The 23846-nt window shown below is 49.7% G+C and overlaps 1 protein-coding gene and 1 long non-coding RNA gene across 2 annotated transcripts; one reads left to right on the top strand and one right to left on the bottom strand.

Moving 5' to 3' along the window:
• Positions 1 to 382: 382 nt before the first annotated feature.
• On the top strand, positions 383 to 16062 carry LOC123954916. The gene is made up of 3 exons (XR_006821186.1): positions 383 to 486; positions 13739 to 13891; positions 15455 to 16062. It is a non-coding gene; the product is annotated as an uncharacterized LOC123954916 (long non-coding RNA).
• On the bottom strand, positions 5141 to 22278 carry PNLIPRP1 (pancreatic lipase related protein 1). Its single transcript, XM_046026264.1, has 12 exons — positions 22230 to 22278; positions 21498 to 21652; positions 20855 to 20980; positions 18500 to 18634; positions 17096 to 17204; positions 15513 to 15632; positions 15295 to 15414; positions 13649 to 13767; positions 12749 to 12878; positions 10690 to 10798; positions 9923 to 10090; positions 5141 to 6677 (listed from the first exon to the last, which is right to left on the bottom strand). The coding sequence occupies exons 1-12, from the start codon at positions 22276 to 22278 to the stop codon at positions 6614 to 6616; spliced, it is 1404 nt and encodes a 467-aa protein (XP_045882220.1). The 3' UTR covers positions 5141 to 6613.
• Between the last annotated feature and the right edge of the window lie 1568 nt (positions 22279 to 23846).

The following is a 23846-nucleotide window of genomic DNA, read 5'->3' as shown; positions in this document are numbered from 1 at the left end:
CTCGAAAGAGCAAAACGAACAGGGCTCCACTCCGCCTTTGTTTGGAAACAAACACAGTCTATTTTAAGACCCTCTCTGAGATGTACCTTGACCTAGAGATAAGAAGGTCACTTCCTTCAAGGCTGAGAGGAGGGCCTGGGTGAACAGCCAGGTGCCACCCTGCCATTTTTTTTTCAAATTGACGTATAATTTAGATACGCCCCAGTGCATAAATCTCAAGTTTAAGTCCAGCCTAATGAGCCTTGACAGCTGCCAACTCCTCTGCTAGCGTCCCAGGTCAACGTGCAAGATGTTTCCGGCAGCCAGATGTTTCTCTCATGATCTTTTTTTTTTTCCTCTCATGATCTTTTAGCATCAAGCCCACACCCACGGATTAGTCTGCTCTGTTCTAGTCTTGCTTATAAATGGAATTAAACCGTGTGTGCGCCCCACGTCTTGCTTCTTTCCCACAACCTGTTTTTGAGATCCGGCCGTGTTGTTACATGTGTAAGTAATTGGCTAGTCACTTTAGCGGGTTACTCTGTTACTTTTCATTACTTGTCACTAGCTTTCGGTTACTGCGTCATATCTGCGTCATATTAATTTATTTCTGCGTGAATATATCACAGTTGGGTTATCCATTCTTTCATTGGTGGACTTGCGGGTTCTTTCTAGTGTGGGACTATGAGGAACGATGTTGCTAGGAACGTTCTAGTCTGGATCCGGTTTTGAGGTAGACACATACTCTCATTTCTCTCAGGCTTATACCCAGAGGTAGAACCGCCCGGTCCTGTGGCGTGTGTATACTTAAGCTCTAGGAGATGCTGCCAGACGCTCTCCTGAAGTGACTGTGCTCACAGAGTCCCACAGGCAGTTGGGTGAGAGTTCTAATTATTCCACGTTCCAGTCCTGCCCTTGGACCAAGCCCAGAAACACTGAGGTTGCCAGCCATTTCCTGAGGGTTTCGAGCGTAGAAAATGGCTTCTTTTTTTTTTTTGGCGACACTCCCTCCTGAGAACTCTGAGGTGAGCAGTGCAGAGCTGAGGGAAACTAAAGACTGAACTTCTGTATCTTGAGTAGGCTTCAGAGAAGTTTCTGGAAAGGATAAAGTGATGATGAAGCCTGACAGGGATGCCTGTGCCTCAAAGTGACCCCAAAGCCTAACATTGCCCTGGCGCTACCCAGTAGTGGAGAGAGGAGGTGAGGTCCAAGGCTCATGAAGGACCCCAGTGAGGAGCCTAGAGTGACATTAGGCTGAATGGAAACCCGAGACCCATGGTACGGCACCCCTGTGGTTACCCATTACTTTTGAGAAAACCCGAACTCCTTACCATGACCCTTAGGGCACCTGGACCTCGTTCCCCTTTCCTTCCTCACTTTGAGACTTGTGCAGGGAGCTCTGCGCATGCCAGTCATGCTCCATCTCTCTTGAAAGTGTCCATCTCTGGGTCTCCGCCTACTCTGTTTCTTCCTGAAACACATGACCCTCTCTCTTTAACCTTGGGGCTCCCCTTCAATGTCATATCCTCAACGATGCCTTTTTCAATGCCCAAAGAAGAACCAGACCTTTCTGGACATCTATCACTGTCCTTATTTTTTCTTTCATAGAATGAATCCCAGTTGGTAATTTTATTTCCATGATTATTTGTTTGGATCTTGCCTTGACATCAGGGTCAAGTTCTCTATAGGCATTTCTTTCTCTAGAGCCTAGCACGGTAACTGGTAGATTTGGGGTAATCAACAAACATTTGCTGAGTGAAAGAATGGGACAGAATGAAAGAATTGGAAGCTGATGACTCATTGGGTTGTTGAACTGGATAACTTCCAGATCTTTCCTGCCATTTCCTCCCTGCTCTGTGCCCTGCTCCATGGACTGCCTCCCTAGGCTACATGCCTTTGGCCTTCTAGTTGGCTTGAGCCAACTGGAGGCACTATAGGGAGATCAGAAGGTAGGAGGAGAGAGAGGTTAGAGTATTTCTTCCCAGGCTCCCTCCCTTCTGTGCCATGGTTGGACAATATCTCTCAATTTAGGGACATTGTCTCTGCACCAAACTGCCCTCAAGGAGGGCTGGGCGCCACTTCCGAAGTCACCAGTGGCCAAGGCTGACCCGGCTGGGTGCTCCCATGCATCCCAGAGCCTGACTGGTCTCCTTGGGAGGGTGGCCCAAGACAGGACAAGGCAGCCCCCCCTCTCCTCTCTGACGGCCTGAGGTCCTGAGGTTCTAACATTCTGCCAGGTGTCTGTCCTGGGAAGGCAGGGAAGGCCAGCACCTGTGGGAAAGATGTTTATTATTCATATGTTGGCAGGCACCAGGATCAGGGTCTGGAGGAGCCCTCCAGCTGCTACGGCAGCTGCCCAGGGAAGGGGATGGCTAGGTTCTCCTTCTGCCACCCCCTAAGGTCTGTTGAAAAATGGTCTGCTTCTCTCCGTCAGCACCTCTTTTATCTGTCCCTTCCCCTACACTCCCCCTGCTCTGGTCCTGTGGCAGCTGGCTGGCTTCACCTCTCTCTAGGCCAATGCATCTCCCCTCCAGGTCTCCTCCCCAGGCTCCTGCCAGCTTCAATCCTGTGGGGTAGGGCTCCTTGTTGCCCTCAGGCATGTGTTTGATGCGTTCTCTCCCTCTCTCAAGCTCCTTGGTGTGTGGCTACAAATGCTGGATGATCTTCCAGCCTTGAGGGTACAACAGTGAGCAGAACCAGCTACTTCCCTGCTTTCAGGGCCCGCCAGCCCCCTGGGGCCCCAGCACCGATCACCTGCAAATAAATACACAATTACAAATGATCAAAGGCGCAAAGAAGCAGGAAAAGCACACCAAGGAACTTGTACGTTGATTGTGTAATTTGGGCTGTATGCAAAGAGAGTGACTTGGGGGTATCACCAGGGGTATTACCAGTCAGGTCCACCTGACTTGGTGGACAGGGGCCAGAATTTAACAGACCCCAAAGTTGGGTATGTGAGGTTGTGGGTTGAGCTGTGTCTCTCCCCAAAAGATATGGTGGGGTCCTAACCCCCAAGACCCCAGAATAGGACCTTATTTGGAAATAGGATCTTGACGGGGATACATGAGGGAATTAGGGTGAGTCCTAATCCAATAGGACTGCTGTCCGTACAAAAAGGGCATATCTGGACAGAAAGATGCGGACACACAGGAAGAACGCTGTGAACCTATAGACATTGGGGCACAGTTTCTGCCAGGAAGCACGAAGAGTGCCAGCAACTGCCAGAAGGAGGGAAGCAGGAGCAGGTTCTCCCTGCACGGTCCTTCCGAGGAACCGAGCCGGTACCACCTTGGTTGCACCTGTAGCCTCCAGAACCGGGAGAGAATGAGTTTCTGTTGTTGAACCGTGCGGTCCGTCGTACCTGTGAGGCAGTCCGCGCAGACTAGTGTGGCCACCACGGGGTCCTCTGCCCGGCATGCTCTGCGGCTGCTGCCCAGAGCGCCTTCCCACCCTGCACGTGCTTAGACGGGAGGGCTCAAGGTTCTGGAACGGACCTGCCTGTGTCCTCTTCTGAGCTCCTGCACCCGTGGTTGCCCTGTCAGGGATGGCTCTGCAGCCCCCCCTCCTCGAGATGCCCAGATCTCCCCAGGCTGTCCTCCTCCAGTCCTCACAGGGCACAGACGCCCCTCCCCTCCAGGTCTTCCTTCCAGGGAACAGACTCTGCTCTCAAAGCCTGGGACCTGCATGTCTCTCCATTTCAGACCCAAATCATACTCAGAGCTGAGAAAATAAATACGTGGGTGTCACCCTCGCTAAAGATTGTCACAACCCCTGGAACATTCCCTTAACCTCATTTCATGGCCCATCAAGTCAGGAAACCAAGGTCTTTCTGCAAATGACTACAACAAGGAAAGCTTTGTCTCTGTAACTGGTTATAAAACTAGACTATTCTCAAAATAAAAACACAACGTGCACCTGGGTGGCTGAGTCAGTTAAGTGTGTGCTCTGGCTCAGGTCATGATCTCAGGGTCTTGGGATTCCAGGTTCCACGGTTCCAGACAGAGCGAGGGGGGATGCAACGCAATTTAGGAAGCGGGCCTGGTTGTAAGTGGTCAGTCAGGGCCTGTGGCTGTTAGGAGACGGCGGGTCGCTTAACGAGCCTGTGTGCATTCAGCTCGTTGGTCACTGCGGGCCCTTGTGCCTTGATCCGGTTTCCACCACTGAAGCCTCTTGCCTAAAAGTGGCCCCTACAGAAACTCCTTGTTCAAGGTCACCTTGACTGGAAGATGGCTTGACTGGAACCCCGTTAGCTCAGTGCCTTTTCCCTTGCTTCCAACCAGACTGAATGTCCTCTGAGCTTTATGCTTATGAACTGAATGTGAACCTGGTGCATTTTCATCACCCCACTGCCCCACTTTTGCCATATAAACAATAAAACAAAAACAAAGTCCAATCAAACTGGTCCCAAGGAGTGCCTGAAATCTGGAAAGTGGACCCGACTTGGCCCGGGCCACACAGGCACTTCAGGCAGACCCCCCGGGTAACTACAGAGAGCCCCGAACTCCCTCTCTCCCTGGGATGGTGTGTTTGGATTGCAGACCTGGGGGGCTGAGCTTGGTCTCCCCGATGGTGTGGGGAAGTAGATGCCCCATGACCGCACTGGTACGTAGCCAAAACGCACAGCAGGAATCTGGAACCTGCTGTTCTCTGCCTTCCTGGGATTTTTTTCCAGCTGTGTATCTGATAAGAGGACATGCATTTGAGGAAAAGGACGTGGGAGGAGAGAGCAGGGGCCTAGCCCCACTCAAGCTGGGGTCTCCACCAACGGCTCCCCTGACCTGGAGCATAGGGCCATCGCTTTAGCTGCAGGTGGGACGCAGGTCACCCCAGGTCTCCTGTGGCTCAGGGCAGTGCCGGGCTGAGCGCCCATGACGTGACCCACAGCCTTGGGGATTCTTCCCAACTGGCTTCCTCCCACTATATGACATACTTTTCTCAGTTTTCTCTTGGTTTTAAAATAATTTTTTCCCCAAGTCTTTAGCCATTTCTGTCAGCCTAGGGAGCAAGTGATGCCGATTGTCTTTGACCAGAGAGAAGGGCTCTCACGGCCAACCAAAAGGCTCACCCCCTCCATTATACCTCACTTCCACTTGCCACCGTCACATGATCCTCATCACCTCTCCTCTGCGTACCTGTAGGGCCTCCTCCTCCTAGATGGCCTCCCAGCCTGCAGTCTCGGTAGGCCATCTTCCTGCAAACCTGGGCCTGGAACCAGCAGCTCTCTGGAGACTTCCTCATCTTGCTCCTCCCCCTCCTGGACCACCCTGTCCTGGGACATGCTTGCTTTTTGTACTATCAGGCGACGTGGTGGTGTTTGTCTACGTGCTGGGCTCCCTACAGCTGTGCACAGCTCCAGGACTGAATCCAGGTCTTATGCTTTCTCGAGTTCTAGAAGCTGGTGCAGAGCTGGAGTTTGGTGCTGTATGCGGGGTCTACTTTCTACTGGTTGAGCTCTTCTGCCAACATGGCGTGGCCTTGCTCACGGGGAGAGGCCACGACCAGCGCTGGGCAAAACTGTGACAAAGGGGCCTCTGCCCCAGGCTTCGCGTTCTCCTGTTCAGTGCCCCCACCCAAGGTCCTGTGCCTCCCTCTACTACCGCCATCATTCATCATCACCAGCCCCATGACCACAGTGGCTGAACACTCACCTTGCGTCCTTCGCTGTGAGACCCTGACTACAGGCGCTCCTTTATCCTTACCCAGCATCTGCTTTCAAAGAACAATCTGGAGTTTTACCTCAAGCTTTGAATTCAAGTTCAAGTGTGAAGCTCAATCAGAGCTTGATGTACCACCAAGAACAGAGAGGCGACGGCACCAAGATGGTTGTGATGGGATGTGAGGCCTGGTGACCAAAAGGGGAGTCACTCAGGGGAGGTGGTGACCTTCCTGGTCTGGCAAAGCTCCAGGGAATGATTACAGGGTAGCCTGAGCTACCTTGAAGGGCACCTTCTCCTGTGTAGCTGGGGCTTATGGCAAGTTCTGATTGGCTGAGTGTTCCCCGGTGACCCCAGCTGATGGATGACAGAGAAGTCCCTCCTCAGCAGAGGGCTGCCCAAGGCACTCCTCTCAGAAGCCATCCTTCCTCCGTGCTGAGCCCTGCCCTGGGACACCCCTTGCTGGGGCCCAGGAAGAGTAGGCCAGCAAATACGCCATCTCTGGATGCTGGGGCATCTTAGACCTCACCAAGAGGTAGGGCTGCTGAGTGCCTCCGTCACCACAAGGAGGCCATGTCATAGCATGGCCTTTCCAGTCAGGAGAATGGACCCCCCAGCCCCCAAGGGGCTCCGGTTCACTCTGTGCTTGAACAACTACCTCCCCCTCTCCAGGCCTCCGTTTCCTCACCTGTGAGATGAGGGGCAGGGCTATAGGCTGGCTGAGGCCCCCATATGCCCATCCCCCCGTCGTTCTGTGTCACCCCCTGAGGTGAGGAACAGTGAACACAAGGACCACGGACCACGGTGTGTGGTCAGAAGTCAGTGGCAAGAAAATCAAATGTCTGGAAACACTCGGGACTTAAATGATCGACTCCCAAATGTCCCCAGGGGCCAGCTGACATCAGGGACAGACGTTGTGAGTGAGTAGATGCATCAGTGGTTTTATTGCTTTAACACAGTGACCGGATGGCACCTGGATGCTAACAGGGCGTGAGGGTGAGCAGAACGTCCTCCTTCACCGTGCTTTCGCTGCAGAAGCTGTGCCTGCAGACAGCAGTGAAAGCGTCGTGAGAGCTGGGCAGCTTTACGTGGAGTTTCTAGTTAAGAAACGGTAATGGGGGGGCGCCTGGGTGGCTCAGTGGATTAAGCCGCTGCCTTCGGCTCAGGTCATGATCTCAGGGTCCTGGGATCGAGCCCCGCATCGGGCTCTCTGCTCCTCAGGGAGCCTGCTTCCTCCTCTCTCTCTGCCTGCCTCTCTGCCTGCTTGTGATCTCTCTCTCCGTCAAATAAATAAATAAAATCTTTAAAAAAAAAAAAAAAAAAGAAACGGTAATGGCTGATTTTCAATTCACAAGGAATGAGGTGAACCCTAGGGTTGTAGCTTCAACCAGTCCCTGGAGAGCCTATTGGAGCTTGGAGCTTCCAGTAAGACCGGTGGCTGGTGTCTGGGACAAGGTCCCCTATGGGCTTGTCTGGGACAAGGTCCCCGAGTGGCCCTGGTCTCTGGGACCTCAGTCTGACAGGACTGTCAGGCCTTGAGACAGCAAATGGACCTCTCACTGGCCTCCTTCTCCACAAGTACCCATGGGCCCTCCTTGAACACAGCAGACTGGTTTACAGATGGGCTCGCTCTAGACCGAGCCCCTCTGGAAATGGGATTTGACCTTCTAAAAGCGACAGTACATTGAGCTCCTACTCACTCCTGGCAATGGCGCTGACCTGTGGAGACTTCACCCTCACAACCCACGTGTGAGGAGGTGTTACCATGAGTCGCCCATAAAAAGAGAGGAGGCTCTTAGTGTGCGGAAGAACCAAGGTGCAGAGACAGGTCCAATACCACAGTCCACATTGCCTAGGACGGGGTCACCCTTCACACCTCCCTTGACCCTGCCTTCCACACCTGGACTCAGTGGCTCTTTCTCTTTGGGCTCCCCACTCCCTGCCTTCCAGGGGTGACACGGGGCTGGTTACTTGAGTCTCTGAGCCTCCGTGTCTTCATTTGCTGAAGAGGACATATTTCCCTCCCGTGATTGCTGAGAATCCCGTGTTAATAATACAACATGTCATAACAGTAAATGTAAAAATGTATGAATTGATTTAAAAATTGCAGATAGAAGTGACCATCATGTCTGTTATTCCAAGAACCACAAACTTGTCGAACCTCATCACCTTTGGTCTCTGAGGCTTTGCTGGGTTTTCTCCCTCATCTTCACCATGTGGTCCCTTTGAATTTCACGTGTCTCCCCTAACTCTATCCCCGATCCTACTTCCTGTTCTCCACACCTTGAGACCTGTCGCCTGTGTTCGGGGCTCCCCCGGCCCCTCACACACCAAGCCCATCGTCCCTGCTCATGTCCTTCCCAGCAGACGTCCCTAAGCTCAGGAGATCCTCATGGCCCCCTCTCCCCTCCGTCACTGCCTCCCCTGGCCTCCTGGCTCTGCCTGCCTCCCCAGCCATGCTCTTTGGGCTGCTCAGGTGAGTTGTTTCTTTTGTCATTGACTTTCCATGTGAACCTGAGGTCCATGGTGCTCAACAGCTATAACGCAATCTCTTCGAGAGCAGGCTCGACCTTTGCATCTCCTATTGTTTGCTAGGCATACAGTAGGTATTAATAAGGTCAGAGAGAAGGTGGGGAGAAGATGCCGGGGGCAGGGAAGAAACAGGGAGGGAGAACTACATTCTTCTTTTGAAGCCACATCACTGGGGAGGAACTCTAGTCAGCGGGCTCCTTAGTCGGACTTGCAATCCTAATGGGGCCGCTGGAAGAATTTACAGGGTATCTGCAAAGAGCTTGGACTAAACTCTTGATCTTCCATAGCCCCCCCGTGATGATGATGATTTTTTTTTTAGTGTTACTTACCGGTTGTTTTTCTAACAGCAAAATATTTGAGTAATTTGACAAATTCAGCTTTCTTTTTTTTTACTTCCCAAACTTGATTGTGATGTTTGATGCTGTTTTGATTGAACTCTATTTTAAGAAACCTGATGTCCAAAATCTAGCTTCTCTTAAGATAGATTTCCTCTGCGGTTGACAGGCAGGGGACTCAGGAACTCAGGGACTCAGGGACTCAGGCCACTGGAGGGTCCAGGTGGCAGTTGATGGACTCAGGGCCTCAGGGGTGGCCTCAAGTACATTCTGTTCCATTTCTAGAAAGTGCAGAAAGTCATGTCCTTTCCTCAGAAAACCTGGAAGCTACAATGCCCTGACTGATTTGGTATTGTATCTCTTTCCTCTTCAAAATATGCCTGTGAGCAAGTCATCGCCTGGAACACTCTGCATTTTTAAGGTTCTAATGATACCACCTTCTCCTGACACGGTCTTAACCACACAGTTCCGGGATCCAGGCTCCGGTCCATTTCCTAACGGGGCCTTGGAAACTCACTTTAGAGGCTTATTGTCCTCCGAAGGGGGTGGGCAGGGAGGCCCCGGGTGCACCTACTGCCTGCAGAGGGCTCTCCACCGGCTTCCTCAGTGCCATGCTCTAGCTGAGAGAGCCTTGGGCCACTGACCACCTGGCTGGACCAGTCCCTCTGTCCTCCCTGACTCACAAGGATAGGGAGGACCACACAGGGGTCATCCAGGCTGAGATGTGATTGTGAAGTCAGCCAACCCACCCTCGCTGCCTGGGGGAGTCACATTTTCTGACGCCTGAGTTGAGCAACCTCACCTAATCTCCCAAACCCCAAGACCATCGGTGACCACATTCCCAGGATCCCCTTCCACATAGAGACCCCAGGAAGGTTCTATTGATGACAGTTGTGGTTCCAGCCTTGGGGACAATCACTCTGCTCCCCTCAGGTCACCGTGCCCACATCCCTCCAGCTGTCACAGCAGAGGACACTGAAAGTCAGGATAGAGATTCTGTAAGGATCACTACCTTAGCTCTCCCTTGTCCTATCTCAGATTCTATATCTTTTCCTCAAATTGTTTTTTTTTTATTGGCCTGAAACTTCATGATCTTCCCCTCTTTAAGAGGTAGCTACTCTTTAGCTTATACTTATAACTTTACACCCTCAGAAATTATTTCTTTCTTCTCTCTCTCACTTTTCCTCTTTATCCTTCCTTGAAGGCAGGTGATACCATATGTATCCTTCTCAGATAGGGCTGGGAACAGCCAAAAGCAATGCTTTACGCAGTCTGTCAATTGCTGCGAAGAAAGGGCCCCAGAAGGGTAGATGGTCTTGGCTTTTCTGGCTGAACCATAACTACCCTTCTGGGGCAAGTTTCCATTACAAACACCGATCTCTACCAATATCCTTAGGCACAAGCCCCCAACGATATACATACACTGTCTTCTCATCTCCTTTCTGCACCGTGATCTTGGCCGCGCCCACTTTGGGGAAGGTTGGATTTACCACGTGGTTATTCCAGAGAAACTTGACTTTCTCAATTGTTCCAACATCGAGCTCTGCATCAAACTCATTGGTATGGGTGGTGCCTGGTTTGAGAATCCCCCTTGAAATAAAGAGAAACATTCCCATGCATAGAAACAAGCTCTAATGACAGATTAAGGCCAAACCACTTTATTCTACTCGAGATCAATGAGATCCGTTTTTAAAAATTAATTCTCAAATAAAGGATGAGAAATGGAGAAGCCAGTTACATACCAGCAGCTGCACAGTATTGTTTGAATATTGTTTTCTCAAACTCAAGTTAATTTCTACCCAAAATGTTCTTATAGAAAACTATATTATTCCTTCCTATTAATATTTTTTCTGAAATAATTATTTGTATAGTAATAAGTTATCCACTTGGTTTAACCCAACAAGCATGTGTTACTATGCTAATCAGAAAATATGACATCTGGGGTAATATTAGATATATTATTTTAAAAATCTATTTTTAAAAAATGGATCTACCAAAAGAGAAAAAACTAAATGCCTGGATTTATAATTGAGAAAAGAAAATTGTCAGCAGAAGTCTGAAACTGACTTTACCACCTAAAGTAAATAATTTAAAATCAATTGATAAAGAGACGTTAAGCATTTCAGTACATGGATTGGAAGGCCATGTACATCAGCCAGTGAGATGAGAGGCTAAAAAAGGAAACTCACCTGAAGACATTAAATTGATGAGTGTTTCCCTTATTTCCAAACAAAGCAACATTGACCTGACCTGTGGCCATTTTTCCAGACAGTGTTAGAGAAACCCCATATCTCCAGCCTGCACAGGGGATAGAAAAGAGTTCAATTCATTCATGGACAAAACAGTTGACCCAAATTTCGGAATCCTGTCCCCACCCCTTACACTAAAGCATCAAAGTTTAAGAAGTCCTTCCTGTTCATCTACACCTCAAACCAGGCTCTAAGGAGAAGAATGTCTCTTGCAGTACCCCGCCTAGACCCGCACTGCCCAGGAAAGGGGCCACTACCCACATTGCATTTAATTTAAATGCAAATTAAATCAGATCAAAAATTAATTCCTCAATCTTACTAGCCACATTTCAAGGGCTAGACTGCCACATGTGGCTACTGGCTACTGTATTGAACAGCAGAGAACATTTCCATCATGGCAGAAGGTTCTGCCGGGCAGCTCTGCTCTAGAGGGACCGTGCTATGAGAGGAGATGAAAAGAGAAGGGACAAGGGCTCGTTCCCACATTGGGAGAGCTGACCCAAGAGCGAAGTCCTGCGGGCACAGGAGCGAGGTCTGGGTCCTCTCTGTGCAGCCCCAGGGACCCAGGTGTGTCCAGCAGAGAGTGGAGCTTAGTTCTTACCCAGCTCTATGCCTGCCATGCTGTCTCCGTGCCCACGAGCACGCATACACACAATCTACACGCATATAACCACACACTCACACGCACACGCGCACACACATGCATACACACACACATAACTGTCCTGCAGACACACACATAAACATACATAAACACACATAAAACGCACAAGCATACAGACACATGCACCCACCCACACATGTACACACATATGTACATAAACACACACATCGTTTGCCTCACTCCTACGTGGCTTTCACATCCTCAGACAGATTGTCCCTGTCCCTTCCAGTGTCGGGTCCTCGGTCCCAGGGTGCCACAGCAGTGACCCGCCATGCCCAGGCCGAGTGCGGCTGTTTGCTCAGTTCCCGCCTTCTCTGCTGGGGCGTACATTTCACACATAGACCGCCTCGCTCATCCCTGCACGCCCAGGGTCTAGCGTGGTCTGTGGTCCATAAATCAGTGTTAGTTGAGGAATGAGTATGTGGTTTTTTGAATGTTTCATTTGTTGTTTTAAAATATGGGCCAGCATTTCGTGCATCCCTACAGCAGTAGAAGGATTGATGAACCAGTGTCCTTAAAAATATGTAGAGTGAGGAAAATATTCTACACTTTGATTGCAGAGATGGTTACATGGCTCTTCATCTATCAAAACTCATAGAACTCTGAACTACAGAGAAGGGTGAGTTCTGCAGGGTATAAATTGTATCTCAATAAACCTGACTTCAAAACCTAGATGAGACGTATATTACATTTATGTCGTTCTATAAGAACAGTGTCTTTTTTACAGTGCAACTTCTTAAGGAATTGTCACAGAGGAGGTTGGCACAAAGTGGCCCAACCATGTCCTCTCTCTATCCTATGTCCTAGATGATTCAGCAGATTTTTGAGAGAAATCACTCCTTCCTGATTCCCACTCACCCTCCACCAGAGAGGGACCCCTCCGGGGGTATTGGGGACAGAGGGACAGAGAGGTAGAAATGGGGCAGTTGGAACTGGGCTTCTTAAGGGGCTCAGCCCAGCAAAGAGCTCATCGAAGATGAATGTTTGATGAATGAATAAAAGAAGAGAGGCGCACACATGACACAGTCCTAAAAATGAAAAGAACAATGGACTGTGGAATGGTAAAAATTCAGGGGCAGACGTCGCCACAGAGATGCGCAAGTTGCTATTATCCCCTCATTTATGCTTCTATGCCTTTCATGTTATCGTCACAAAAGGGAAGACGTGCAGACTCTTTCCAAATCCTTGGTTGAGTCTTACATGGGATCGTTTGGGCAGATGTGTCCTTTCACTATCAGAATGTGCTCTGAGTATTTCAGGCTAGAGATAAGTCCTTCTCGTCTATCAGAAGCTAAAGCGTCTTCCCGTGGGTGAGGAGGACAAAGTATAACTTACGAGCAAAATTGCTGGAATCCCCTGTGTTCAGGAAGAATTTCTGTGGCTCGCCACTTGTTTTGCCGGCAAATTTATCAGCGTAGTGGCCCATCTGGGGGCACCCTTGATCTGGGCAAGGGAAGCACTTGTTCTAAGGAGAAGAGAGACATCAAGCTGTAAGGTGTGAATCAGTCTTTTTCTGACCCACGCGTCTCGGGGAGAAATTCTCCTACAGCCTGAGTTCCTTCACCTGTAAAAGGAAGGAGATCGGGATAGATGATGTCTAACTGACTTTCACCCAGGATAGGACTCCTGAGACTGAGGTACATCCCGTCAGGATATACAGATGCCTGGGTCCCAGGCTAGATCAATGACCCCTCCCATCACGGGATGTGCTGGTGAACGATCAACAGCCAACCCGGGGACAAAAGCCTCCAGCATAGCCTTTGCCAGTTTCCGTGGTGTAAATACGCTGCTGTCAATTGCAGAGGCCCAAGCCCCCAGTCGGGCATCTAGAACACCAAGCATCCAGCTTTCCTTCTCTCTGGCGTATGAATTCTTCTCTCATACGTTCTTCTGCCCTTGCTCTGTCCTTGCTCTGCCCTTGGCAGAAATGCACACCCCTTTTGTCCTTCTAAATTCTATGAGTTTTCAAGCCAGATTCAAACACTGCCTTTTGCAGGAAAACTTTCTAGATCATTAAGAGGATGGGTCTTCTGATTTCCCAGTGTCTTCCTCACCCACATGTCTTATCTGGAATTTTAGCCACCTCCTGCCTAATTTCCCCCCGCCCCCTGCTTCCCAGGATCATAAACTCAGAGGGACAATCCAAGACAAGTAAGGGATGGTCAGACCCTGCAAATTTCCAGCACAGCAGGACAACTGTCCCACAGAGAGACTCAGAGAGGGATGATCACTTACAGACTCAAAGGCCCTGTAGGAAGCACAGGGGTACGAAGCAAACCCATCAGGGTTGAGGATGCTCTCTGAGTAATACTTGTAACTTCTCAGGTGATTGCAAGCCACAAAGTCTCGAGTTCCTGGGGAAAGAAAGGAGGAAGTCTGCAAAGGCAGTTGTGGGGGCCAAGAATTTCTCTCGTTCCAAGTGGACAGATTCCAAAGTGCAACCACGTTTTCAGAAATTTAAGGCAAAGTAAATTTCAGGTAAGTCCAAAAGAAATGACAGTTAACATAGAGAGCCAGCTTTCCATGTGCCAGGCAAGGTTCTGAGTGCTCCACATGCATTATTTCTCTAATCCTCACCGTTCTAGGGCGTGGGTAACATAGCATTCCTAAGTACAGACTGATATGCAGATGACAGCCTCGGGTGTGCAGATTATAGCGAGGAAGGGGCAGAGCTGGGGATTAAACCCAAGCCCATCCGGTGCTCGAGCCCCTGCCTCTCACCATTGTGCCATCCTGTGTCCCAGGCACCAGGCTGGAGGTCCTTGAAGACACAGCCTGATGTGACGTGACTTCTCAGACATGACAAAACCAGGGCAAGGACAATTAGGACGTTGTCATGCTGTGCTTAGGTGAATAAAAGGGAGAGTCGAGTAGCTTTAGGTAGCTCTTTTCTCTTTTTCAGAGCATCTTGCCTTTCCTGATCACCTTTCTTGGCCCCTACAGCTCCTGTCAAGGGACAGAGGTCACAGCATACCTGCTAGAAATGCCCTGAACTTGCTTGACCATTACTGATGGAGCGATTAGGCAACCCTATCTATGTAAACACTCAGAAGGCTATTAAGAGACAAACACATAAATTTGCATTCTTAATATTGGCTTTGATGGCATCCAAATGTGCTGGGACATTTTGATCAAATTCAATAAAAATCTATACTCCTTACATATGGTCGGACCACTAAAGGTTTAAACCACTGTGGTACCAAGTGATGAGCTGGGCTGAAAAATTCACTTATCCATTGTCCTTTTGACCTGATTAGACGTAGAGTCTGTATCTGGAGGAGGACCTTTACCCCTGGAGCATTCCACCAGCAATAAGGATTAACCACTTCGAATAGCAGTCTCTGCATAGCCTTCCCTACCGGTGATGGTTTCTCATCCCCACCCAAAATAACGGAGTAGTGACTCTCATTGAGCAGATGACTTTGCCGTGGGAATGACTGGGGAACATTCTCCTTCTGGCTACAGAATTGAAGTCAATTACATGCGCTTGAACGGTATCACTGACTCCCAAGGGAAAATTGGCAGAAAAATCCCCTTAAAACCAGGATGTCTGCTTTCATGGTATTTCTTTTCTTCATTAGGTAGCTACCAACTGATTGCTGGAGTTACAGCTTTAAGCAAGGTTTTGTCATTCTTTGTCGCTTGAACAGTCCAGGACACCCACGACAGTGTTTTAGGGAAATGTAAAATCCGTAGAGCAGAGATATAACAAATAATATGTAGCTGTATTTTTTCCAGAAGTCAAGTCTAGAAGGGGGAATTATATATTTTTAAAGAGCAAGGTGTTTTCATTTTGGAGATTTGCCGTGGAGGATTCTGCTCCCTCCCACCCCCCAGGCCCCTGACCCAGGAAGTGATGCCCCTCTCTGCTCTGACTTTACCTTCCCAAATGCCATCTAGGTCCACGATCTGGGACAGGGCATTCTTCTTGCATCCTGGCATTTCTTCTCCTCCATTGGGGAAGAAGTCAAGGTGACCCATCTGTTGGCTTGCTCCAAAACCTGAAAGGTTTGGAACAGCAATGAGCTTTTCACCATACAGGGCTCCCTGGTTAAAACACAACGGCACATGCTTGCAGCTGAAGAGTCACTGGACTCACCCAGGAAGGGGATCAGGGGAGCTGCATCTGTGTGGATCACATCGACAAAGTCAGCGTCGGTGGGATCCAGTCGAACCTCTTCAGGAGTACCCTGGAAGCTTGCTTCTACAGGATCCAACCCTAAAAGAGATGACCAGTGCTGCAGACCAACAGACCTGGCTGTGGGTACCAGCAGGACCTCGGGGTACAGTTGCTCAGGCTACGCATTGCTCAACCCAAGGGATGCCATATTCTGCAGTGCCATGACACTGTGCATGGAATATAGGGACAGAGTTTCAATATTTCTCCTCAGAAGAGGGCTCCAGTGCACGGATAAAGAAAGGCAAGTGAGCCAAGAGATTTACGTTTGTCTGACCAAGGATTTCCCCCCCATATTACTTTCTCCCATTCACTTGCAGATCTTTCTTCTTTAGTGTTTTTTTTTTCTTCTTCTTCTCAAGTTTGAAGAAAAAAGGGACAAGGTAGTAAAGTATCATAGTTAAGACCACAGATTCTGGAACCAGGCATCCTGGCTCTAAATCCCTACTGAGCTCTTTCTTGGGCGAATGGCATGACCTTGGGCAAATCATGCAACCTTTCTTGGGGGCCTCAGTTTCCCCATTTAAAAAACCCGGGTAATAATGTGGTTATACTAAGATTAAATGAGATAATATAGATATAGCTTTGCGCGCATGCCTGGCATATCGTCATGGACATATGAGTAAAATATTGATTATTACTATTTCTTCCTTCGTGACAGTGCTCCTGAATTTGTCAACAGCTCTTTGGAGGTCTGGCCAGAGCAACTGAAAAGGCACGAAAGTAATTGTCTGTTGAAAATAAAAGGGGTAACTATAAAGTAGAGGCTTGTTTGAGCCGCATGACTGCAGAACTGGGTTTGAATCTTCGTTCCGCTCCTGATTCATTGCATGATTTGGGGCCGGCTATCCAATTTCCTGATCCTCTTTCTTTCGTTCTGAGGATTCAATGAGAAAATATAGAGCACTTGACATAGCATTTGGGGTAAATAGGCATTTTGTCTAAGCTTGCTCTGATAATGACAATAGCATTATAGTATTATGATGGTATTATGTAGATGTATTTTGTTGCTGTTATTACAAATTAAAGGCTTTGCCGGGTTAAGGGAATGCTCGGTAGGACTGGTGGCTCGGTTTCCTCTACCAGCAGAGGCAAAGGAAGAATGTGACTCTCCCTTGATTTCAAAGAGAAGGGGGAAGGGACTAACAATGTAGACTCTTAATTATGCTTGCTCGTGTTCACACTAGCTTTCCTCTCCGTTTTCTTGGGTGCCTGGTCCTGCTGAATGGCCCACACTCTCAGGAAACACGGATCTAGAGAGAAAGGATGGGGACAGAAGCAGAAGAGGCTAAAGGGAAGCAAAGGGGGAACGAAAGCACCCTTTGCCCTTTCACAAAGACAGGCCTCTTGCGGGCCTCCTGAAATGTCCTGTGTCGGCTCTAAGTGACTCTGCCACAGCTGAGGGGACAGACTACTTTGGGCCGGCTTCTAGCTGGCCTGTAGGCTTGCACCACATTTGGGGGCTCCTGGGGACAAAACCTGCGGTCCTGCCCTTCAGGCCTTACCTGTAATCCTGCCCAGGCCTGGAGTCCTGCTTCCTGCCTCTCCAGCCACGTGGGCTCCCAGGCTGTGGCCGATGAGGTGGACTTGGGAAGGGGAGTAGCTATAGTTTACCTGGAGAAGGAAGATTGTGTTTCCAGAACATTTTTGGGGCTGCGGTTTTTGTAACAGACCAACCTGATGTGACTCCTCTGCGGAAAACCTTCTGTGGCTCCCACCGCCCTTGGGATCGAGCCCAAACTCATTACAAGGGCCTCGGAACTTTCCCGACTCACCATTCATTTTTCTAGATTCTAGCCAAACCCTATGTGGAACTTTCAGGTCTCAGGTACATCGTATTCCCTTATCTCTGGTCTGGTGTGGACTCTTCTTCCTCTCACTGTCCACTCCCCAGCCATGTGCCCAGCTCAGGTCGACACAGCCGCACATCAGCTCTCAACTTAAATGTCTCTCCCTGGGAGTCATCCTTAATCACTCCCCCAGCCCCACTCCCCCCAGTCTGGATTAGCTGCCCCCCAAAAGTTCCCATTAAGCCCTGTAGCCCCCCGGATTAAAACACTGATCACACTCTGTTGTCATGGCACGTCTTCGCCATGAGCTCCCCCAGGGCGGGGATGCGTCCCTCAGCCTCTTAGCAGAGCTCCTGACCCTGCGCTCCGCCCACACTCACAATACTGCAGAACAAACGACATAAAGCTACGAGTGTTAGCACACGCGGATCTCAGAGGTGTTCACCCATTTGTACTCATTCGTGGTTCCTCAGAGCTTCCCGAACAAGCACCACTGGCTTTAAGTTTTGCAGGGGGGCGTAGAGCACTTGACTCTAAGACAGAAATGGCTGGGGCCTTTATCTGGTAGAGAAGAGTCTCCAAGAGTGCGTGACTTCCCTGAGAGGATTAAAGACTTTAAGAATTAGCCCAAACGGAAGAGCAGGGTAGATAAAAACAGCTAACTTGATTGTGACGGATGAAATTCTCTTGATATCAACAGGAGCACCAACAGGGCAAATGCCCCCCGCCCCCACTTTGGTTCCATGTGGATCTCCCTGGCAATGCCGTGTTTGCCCCACAGAGAGTCCGCCCGGTGTTGGGGGGGTGCCCTTGGAGCTGGACAACTCTGATATTCTCCCGTGCTATGCTTTGTGGGGGAAACCCTTTGACCTTCTTTGGCCTTGGTTTTTGTCTGTCCATGCATGATGATAATAATAGTCCCCCCCTCCAAGTATTAGCTATTACTGATTTTTCTTCCACTGCTGTGTCGTTATTAAGGCAAATTCCAGTTTTAGAAGTAAAATTCTGGGACAAATACCAGTTCCAGTTCTTTTTGAAATACCTAACTCCCAGCTGCATCTTCAGCCCACAGAGGCCAGCGGGTGCCGCCTCCCTCGGCAGCAGCGCCAGTGGACTCACCGAGAGCATGTTGAGCAGCTGGGCCACCTGCGCGCCCACCACGCGCACGTTGTTGGCGGCCTGCGTGTACGTGGTTTGGGACCCTTTCTTCCAGTCCACGCAGATGCAGTTCACCTCCTCGACCTTGAACATGTTCTGGAGTTGGAGAAATGCCAGGATGTTAGTATGGGAGCACGCGACCATTGCATTGCATCCAACCAAGGGCTCTGAAATGGTGCCTAAGGGTTACTGCTGGTCGTTGAGTCTTTTCCTCGCTGGGGCACTGGGACACACTAGGCTTTGTTAGGAAGCCTGCCGTCAGCTGGGAATGAGCCCTCAGAGAGCTTGCTACAGGAAAGGCAAATCCATTCCCTCTCTAGCTGGCAGATTAAATCAAAGCGGGCCACACCCTGGTTTTCTTTAACCAAATTCAGTAAAGTGGATCGGGTGCTGGGGAAACAAGGGCATGGTTAAAAGAGCCGTATTTGGAAGCAGAAAGGTTTCAAGTGCCGTCTCCGATGGCCAGGGTCTAAATGACCTTGTGGATTTGACCTCTAGCCATCCTCAGCCTCGTGGCAATGCTGGCAATGACTGACCTTGCCTTCACCCCAGGCGGCTGGGCATTTTAAGTTTTGGCGGTCAAGATAGCACAGTATTTCGTGGAGGAAACACACCGAGCAGCTACTTGAAAAACAAAATGGCACTGACTTAGAAGAGATTGAAGAATTCTGAATGCGAAACTTCTTCTGGGATGTCAAAGAAACTGATCTATCATTAGACCATCCTGCCAGGCAGTACACGTGACCAGCTTGAGTTTAATATGGTGCTATGAATTTAAAATCCACTTAGAATTGTTCACATATGTGGGGCGCCTGGGTGGCTCAGTGGGTTAAAGCCTCTGTCTTCGGCTCAGATCATGATCCCAGGGTCCTGGGATCGAGCCCCGCACTGGGTTCTCTGCTCAGCAGGGAGCCTGCCTCCCTTCCTCTCTCTGCCTGCCTTTCTGCCTACTTGTGATTTCTGTCTGTCAAATAAATAAATAAAATCTTAAAAAAAAAATTGTTCACATATGTGATACTAATAAGTGTGGTCGCACACACAGAGAGACCAAGAGCTGTTTCTCAGGACCTTTCTTTTTAAAGCATCCCTGAGGAATTTCTTACACACTGGAGGAATTTGGGGGTATAAACTGTATCTTAGAGTTTATTCACTAAGATCCTTATTAACGAGGGGCTCCTGGGTGGCAGTGACTCAGTCAGTTTAGAAGCTGACTCTTGGTTTCGGCTCAGGTCATGATCTCGGGGTTGTGGGATCGAGCCCCTCGTGGGGCCCGATCTCAGTGCAGAGTTGTCCTGGGATTCTCTCCCTCTGCCCTCCCAATACATAAATAAAATCTTTAAAAGGAAGATACTTATTAATGATGGGAAAGAAGAGGCAGCAAGAGCTAAATGCCTGATAAGTCAAGGCCAAGTGCAGAATGACTTTAATTTTCTAGGTTTGTAACTTTCCCTGTGGGCATTATAGGTGGGAATTATAATGTTTCTTATTTATTATTTATTTGACAAACAGAGATCACAAGTAGGCAGAGAGGCAGGCAGAGAGAAAGGAAGGGAAGCAGGTTTGCTGCTGAATAGAGAGCCCGATGAGGGGCTCGATCCCAGGACCCTGGGATCATGACCTGAGCCGAAGGCAGAGGCTTAACCCACCGAGCCACCCAGGCGCCCCATAGGTGGGAATCGTTAATGTATATGGAAGGTGGGCTGCTAAGGTACACTCTTAGGTGTCTGAAAAATAGATCGCATCAACGTACACACAAAAGGAAAGGATGATGGTATGTCACGTATTTGTGCGTGTGCCTGTACACGTGTGTGTGTTCTTCTGCTGTCTGTCCTTCTAACCAATACATGCTGTCTTACATCCAGTTTTGGCCCTTTCTATTCTGCCATTTGGTCTCCTGGTGCATGGTAAGTGCTCCATCTCTCAAATAAATGGTTGTAGCAACACATCATCTCAGGGAAGTGGGAGAGGCTTGAACAAAAAGAACAGGATCCCTCACTTGCAGGCAAACGAAATGCCCTCACTAAAACCAGTAGCGTATCTTTGGCCCTGATTGAGCCAGAAGTAAGATCGTGGACATGTGTGCGCCCACAGCCAATGCCACCGCTTCAGGCCATGGATGTGGTCCAAGAATGCGGAAGTCAATTCTTATTTTTTGCAAAGAGAGGCATTTTAATTGCATAAAGGTAATCTCCTATGTGGGGATTCCATGTTTTCAAGCTCATCTGCTGCGCTTGCTGAAAGGGACGGGACGTGTTAGGGGATGGGGTCGGGGCGGGGGGTGGGGGGCAGACCGCGGGGCTGGGAGCCGGCCCCTACCTTGCACATGTCCAGCAGCCAGCTCTCTTCTCCCTTGTCTATGAAGCCATGGATGATGAACCGGGTCTTCCTGTTTGTTTGAAAATTTGATGCCTCAATGGTTGATGGATCGGAGGGAAGAAGTGTCTGTGACAAAAGCAGAGTTTGGCATTTTTTTGCAGCCCAGCCACTAGGCCAGCCTCTCCTTCCCCATCTCTTCCTGTCCCGATGCCGTGATCTTTCTGAGCTTAGCACAAAAGCCACCTCCTCCAGGAAGCCCGCCCTGACTCTCCCTTTCCTGCCTGCTCCTGCCCCCATTCCACCCCCGCTCAGTCAGGTATTACTACCTCCACTGGGGCTGGAATATAGCTCACAGTCTGACCTTCCACAGGGTTCTTGGTAGATGGCAAGCTCTTGGCCCCAGACCAGAATCTCATAACCAGTTAGAGGTTCTGGCAAATGTGAACCATTCATTCTTTTGAGCCAACATTTTACAGAAGACCTACTCTGTCCAGGTCTGGCTAGGCCCGGGGAGCAGCTGGAGGGATAAGGTGGGACAGACCGTGGTGGGGGAGGAGGGTACAGAGGCAAGGAACTTCTAGTCTGCAGGGTGGGCACAACCCCTCCCCCAATCACAGTGACGTTAATATGACAGAGGTCTCACTTGAAAGTTGTTTGGGTTCTCGTTGGTGTACAGCAGGAAGCGGGTGCCGATTTTCTCGGGGCTCCAGGGGAGAACTTTCAGGGGTCTGATTGCAGTCCCGGCCCAGGGCTCCGAGTCGGAAAAGCACCCGATTTGTTCATAGCAAACTTCCTTTGCTGTAGAGAAAGGATGAATCTGCTCAGGGCTCAGCTTCCCAGGCTCTGGGAGGTCACAGCAGTTGGGTCCTCACTCCCTTGCCTGGGGCCTGTCAGAAGACTGCCTCTCTTCTCACTCTCCGGGCCACCCTCTGATCTGGGACCTGCGTCACTGAACCCCACAGAGACCCCGGCTGTGCCGCTGCTCAAAACCACCGTCAGAGTAGAAGCAGTGACCCATCCCAGCTCCTCCGATCTGTTTATTTGACTGATGGGATAGTCGCACACCGACGAGTCAGTATGTTAACCCAGGCAGGTATTTAATGGCTTTACTTAGAAAAGTCAGGCCTAGAGCACCTGGACATGAAGACAGCTCAGTGCGGTGATGCTCTGAAATAGGTCCCCCTCAAAGTGCCCATCCTCCCAGGCAGAGTATCGGCCCTACTCCTCGGCCCCACCACACCCCTCCCCCCTCCAGAACCTCAGGGTCATTTGGAGCCACTGAAAGCCCTGCCGTGCCCCGGGTTAGGCTTTCTCTGGCCAGTGCTGAGATGCCGCATTCAAGCCCTTCCCAAGGGGCGGGTGCGATGTTTCCTACCTTTGACTGCTCCCAGCAGAAAAAGCGCGATTGCCCAGAGGATCTCCATCTACAATAAATTCGGACATTCTCAGCCTCACCAAGCATTACCAGAGCAATGAACACAGACTCTCACAATTCAAGGCTCTCTGCTTCGAACCCTGCTGGGAGGATGCAAAGGGGACTTACCCTGTGGGACGGTCCAGACCTTCCCTCCCTCTAAGTCAAGGACCCAGGCCTTCTTTTTATACTGGAGCCTTATCATCTGGAGCCACTTCAAGGAAACAGCAATTGATGATGCAACCTGCTGTGTGCACTGCGTATTGTAATCTGCCCAAACACACAGAACAAGGCCAGTTATAATCGTCAAATCTTCCCACAAGTCTGGGAAGATGAAAGAATGCTTCATTCAAAGTGGGTCAAAGGTCCCTACCTTGGTACCTATGTATCTGTCCGTGTAGTTAGGAGCCAAGTGGGCCCCACTTTCTCATTTTCTATTGTTCACCGAGTAGTTGACGCAGCCCAGGAAGGACGCGGCAGTGAGCCCTATTAGTGGAGGGTGGCATTTCTCACTTAGAATGGATGGGCATGCCCCCCAAATAGCTGAAAGTTCTGATCAAGAAAATCTCTCTCAGTCGGTCTGTCTGTCTGTCTCTGTCTCTCTCTAAAGCTCTCTCTCTGGCAGTCTAGTACCCAAGCCCAGGAGCCTTGGAGACAGATTCGTAGCCCCCACAGGAGTCTATGACAAAATCCCCCGTTAACTACCTGTGCCCGTGATCAGTTGCTAAGTAACGAATCAACACAAAATATAATGGTTTAAAACAACAACTGTTGCTCTACTATCCTATTAAGATTGTGAAGAGTTAGGCTCAGGAGCCTCGGAAAGCCCACGTCACCAGGCCACGTCACGTCTGTGGAATCTCCCCAGACGCTCTGAGGCTTGCACACCTGTCCTACGAGACCAGGCCCCCGCGAGGCCATCGTGAATGACCCACTGACCTGTGCATCTGTGAGGCGCCTGGCCAGTTCACACCACAGGCAGATAAGCCTTCACATGACAAACACCGCTGGTGCCCTAGCACCACCCCCCCCCCCACCAAGTTAAATATGCCTGAATGTTAAAGTTCATGCTCTCCCTAAAGAACCAAAATTCTGGAAGATTCCAGAAAAGACTCCCCCTGGGGTCATAAAGAATAGCAGTCAATGGTCACCGAAGCTTCCTGGGGGCAGTCAGAGCCCTGGGCATCTATTGCCTAATTTATGTCTTCAACAACCCCATGAAGCGAGCATCATTAGTTGTCCACCTTGAGTGTGGAAACTGAGGCACAGAGAGATAAGTAAATTGCTTCATTCTGATAAAGTCATCCAGGAAATGAGTGATGGGATGGGATTGAATTCAGACCAACAAAGTGAAATAAGGACTCGTTGAACATTCGGTTAATCTGAGCAAGTTGTCTATCAGAGTTGTTGAGGGTTAAACCACAGAGAATAGGGAAGATATGTAAAGAGAAGAGTTGAAATAGAAAATCACTTTTCCCCTGCAGCGGCAGACTTGAGTCGTATGGTTGACCTAAGTGATGAGATATAAAACTTTGGAAGTCTATTCATGTGGTCTAGGAAGGTGCTGGAGCAATTTAT

Source organism: Meles meles, chromosome 13 (genome assembly GCF_922984935.1).
Source record: "Meles meles chromosome 13, mMelMel3.1 paternal haplotype, whole genome shotgun sequence".
Taxonomy (NCBI): domain Eukaryota; kingdom Metazoa; phylum Chordata; class Mammalia; order Carnivora; family Mustelidae; genus Meles; species Meles meles.
Note: the sequence above shows the minus strand (reverse complement) of the source record. Positions and strands in the feature narration are given on the sequence as shown.

Coding starts and splice junctions, on each gene's coding strand:
- PNLIPRP1 (XM_046026264.1), bottom strand. CDS start 22,278: ATGGAGATCCTCTGGGCAATCGCGCTTTTTCTGCTGGGAGCAGTCAAA. Junction 18,635..20,854: donor GGCTGCTGGACATGTGCAAG/GTAGGGGCCGGC, acceptor CTCCAACTCCAG/AACATGTTCAAGGTCGAGGA. Junction 13,768..15,294: donor CCTAGATGGCATTTGGGAAG/GTAAAGTCAGAG, acceptor TTCTTTCCCCAG/GAACTCGAGACTTTGTGGCT.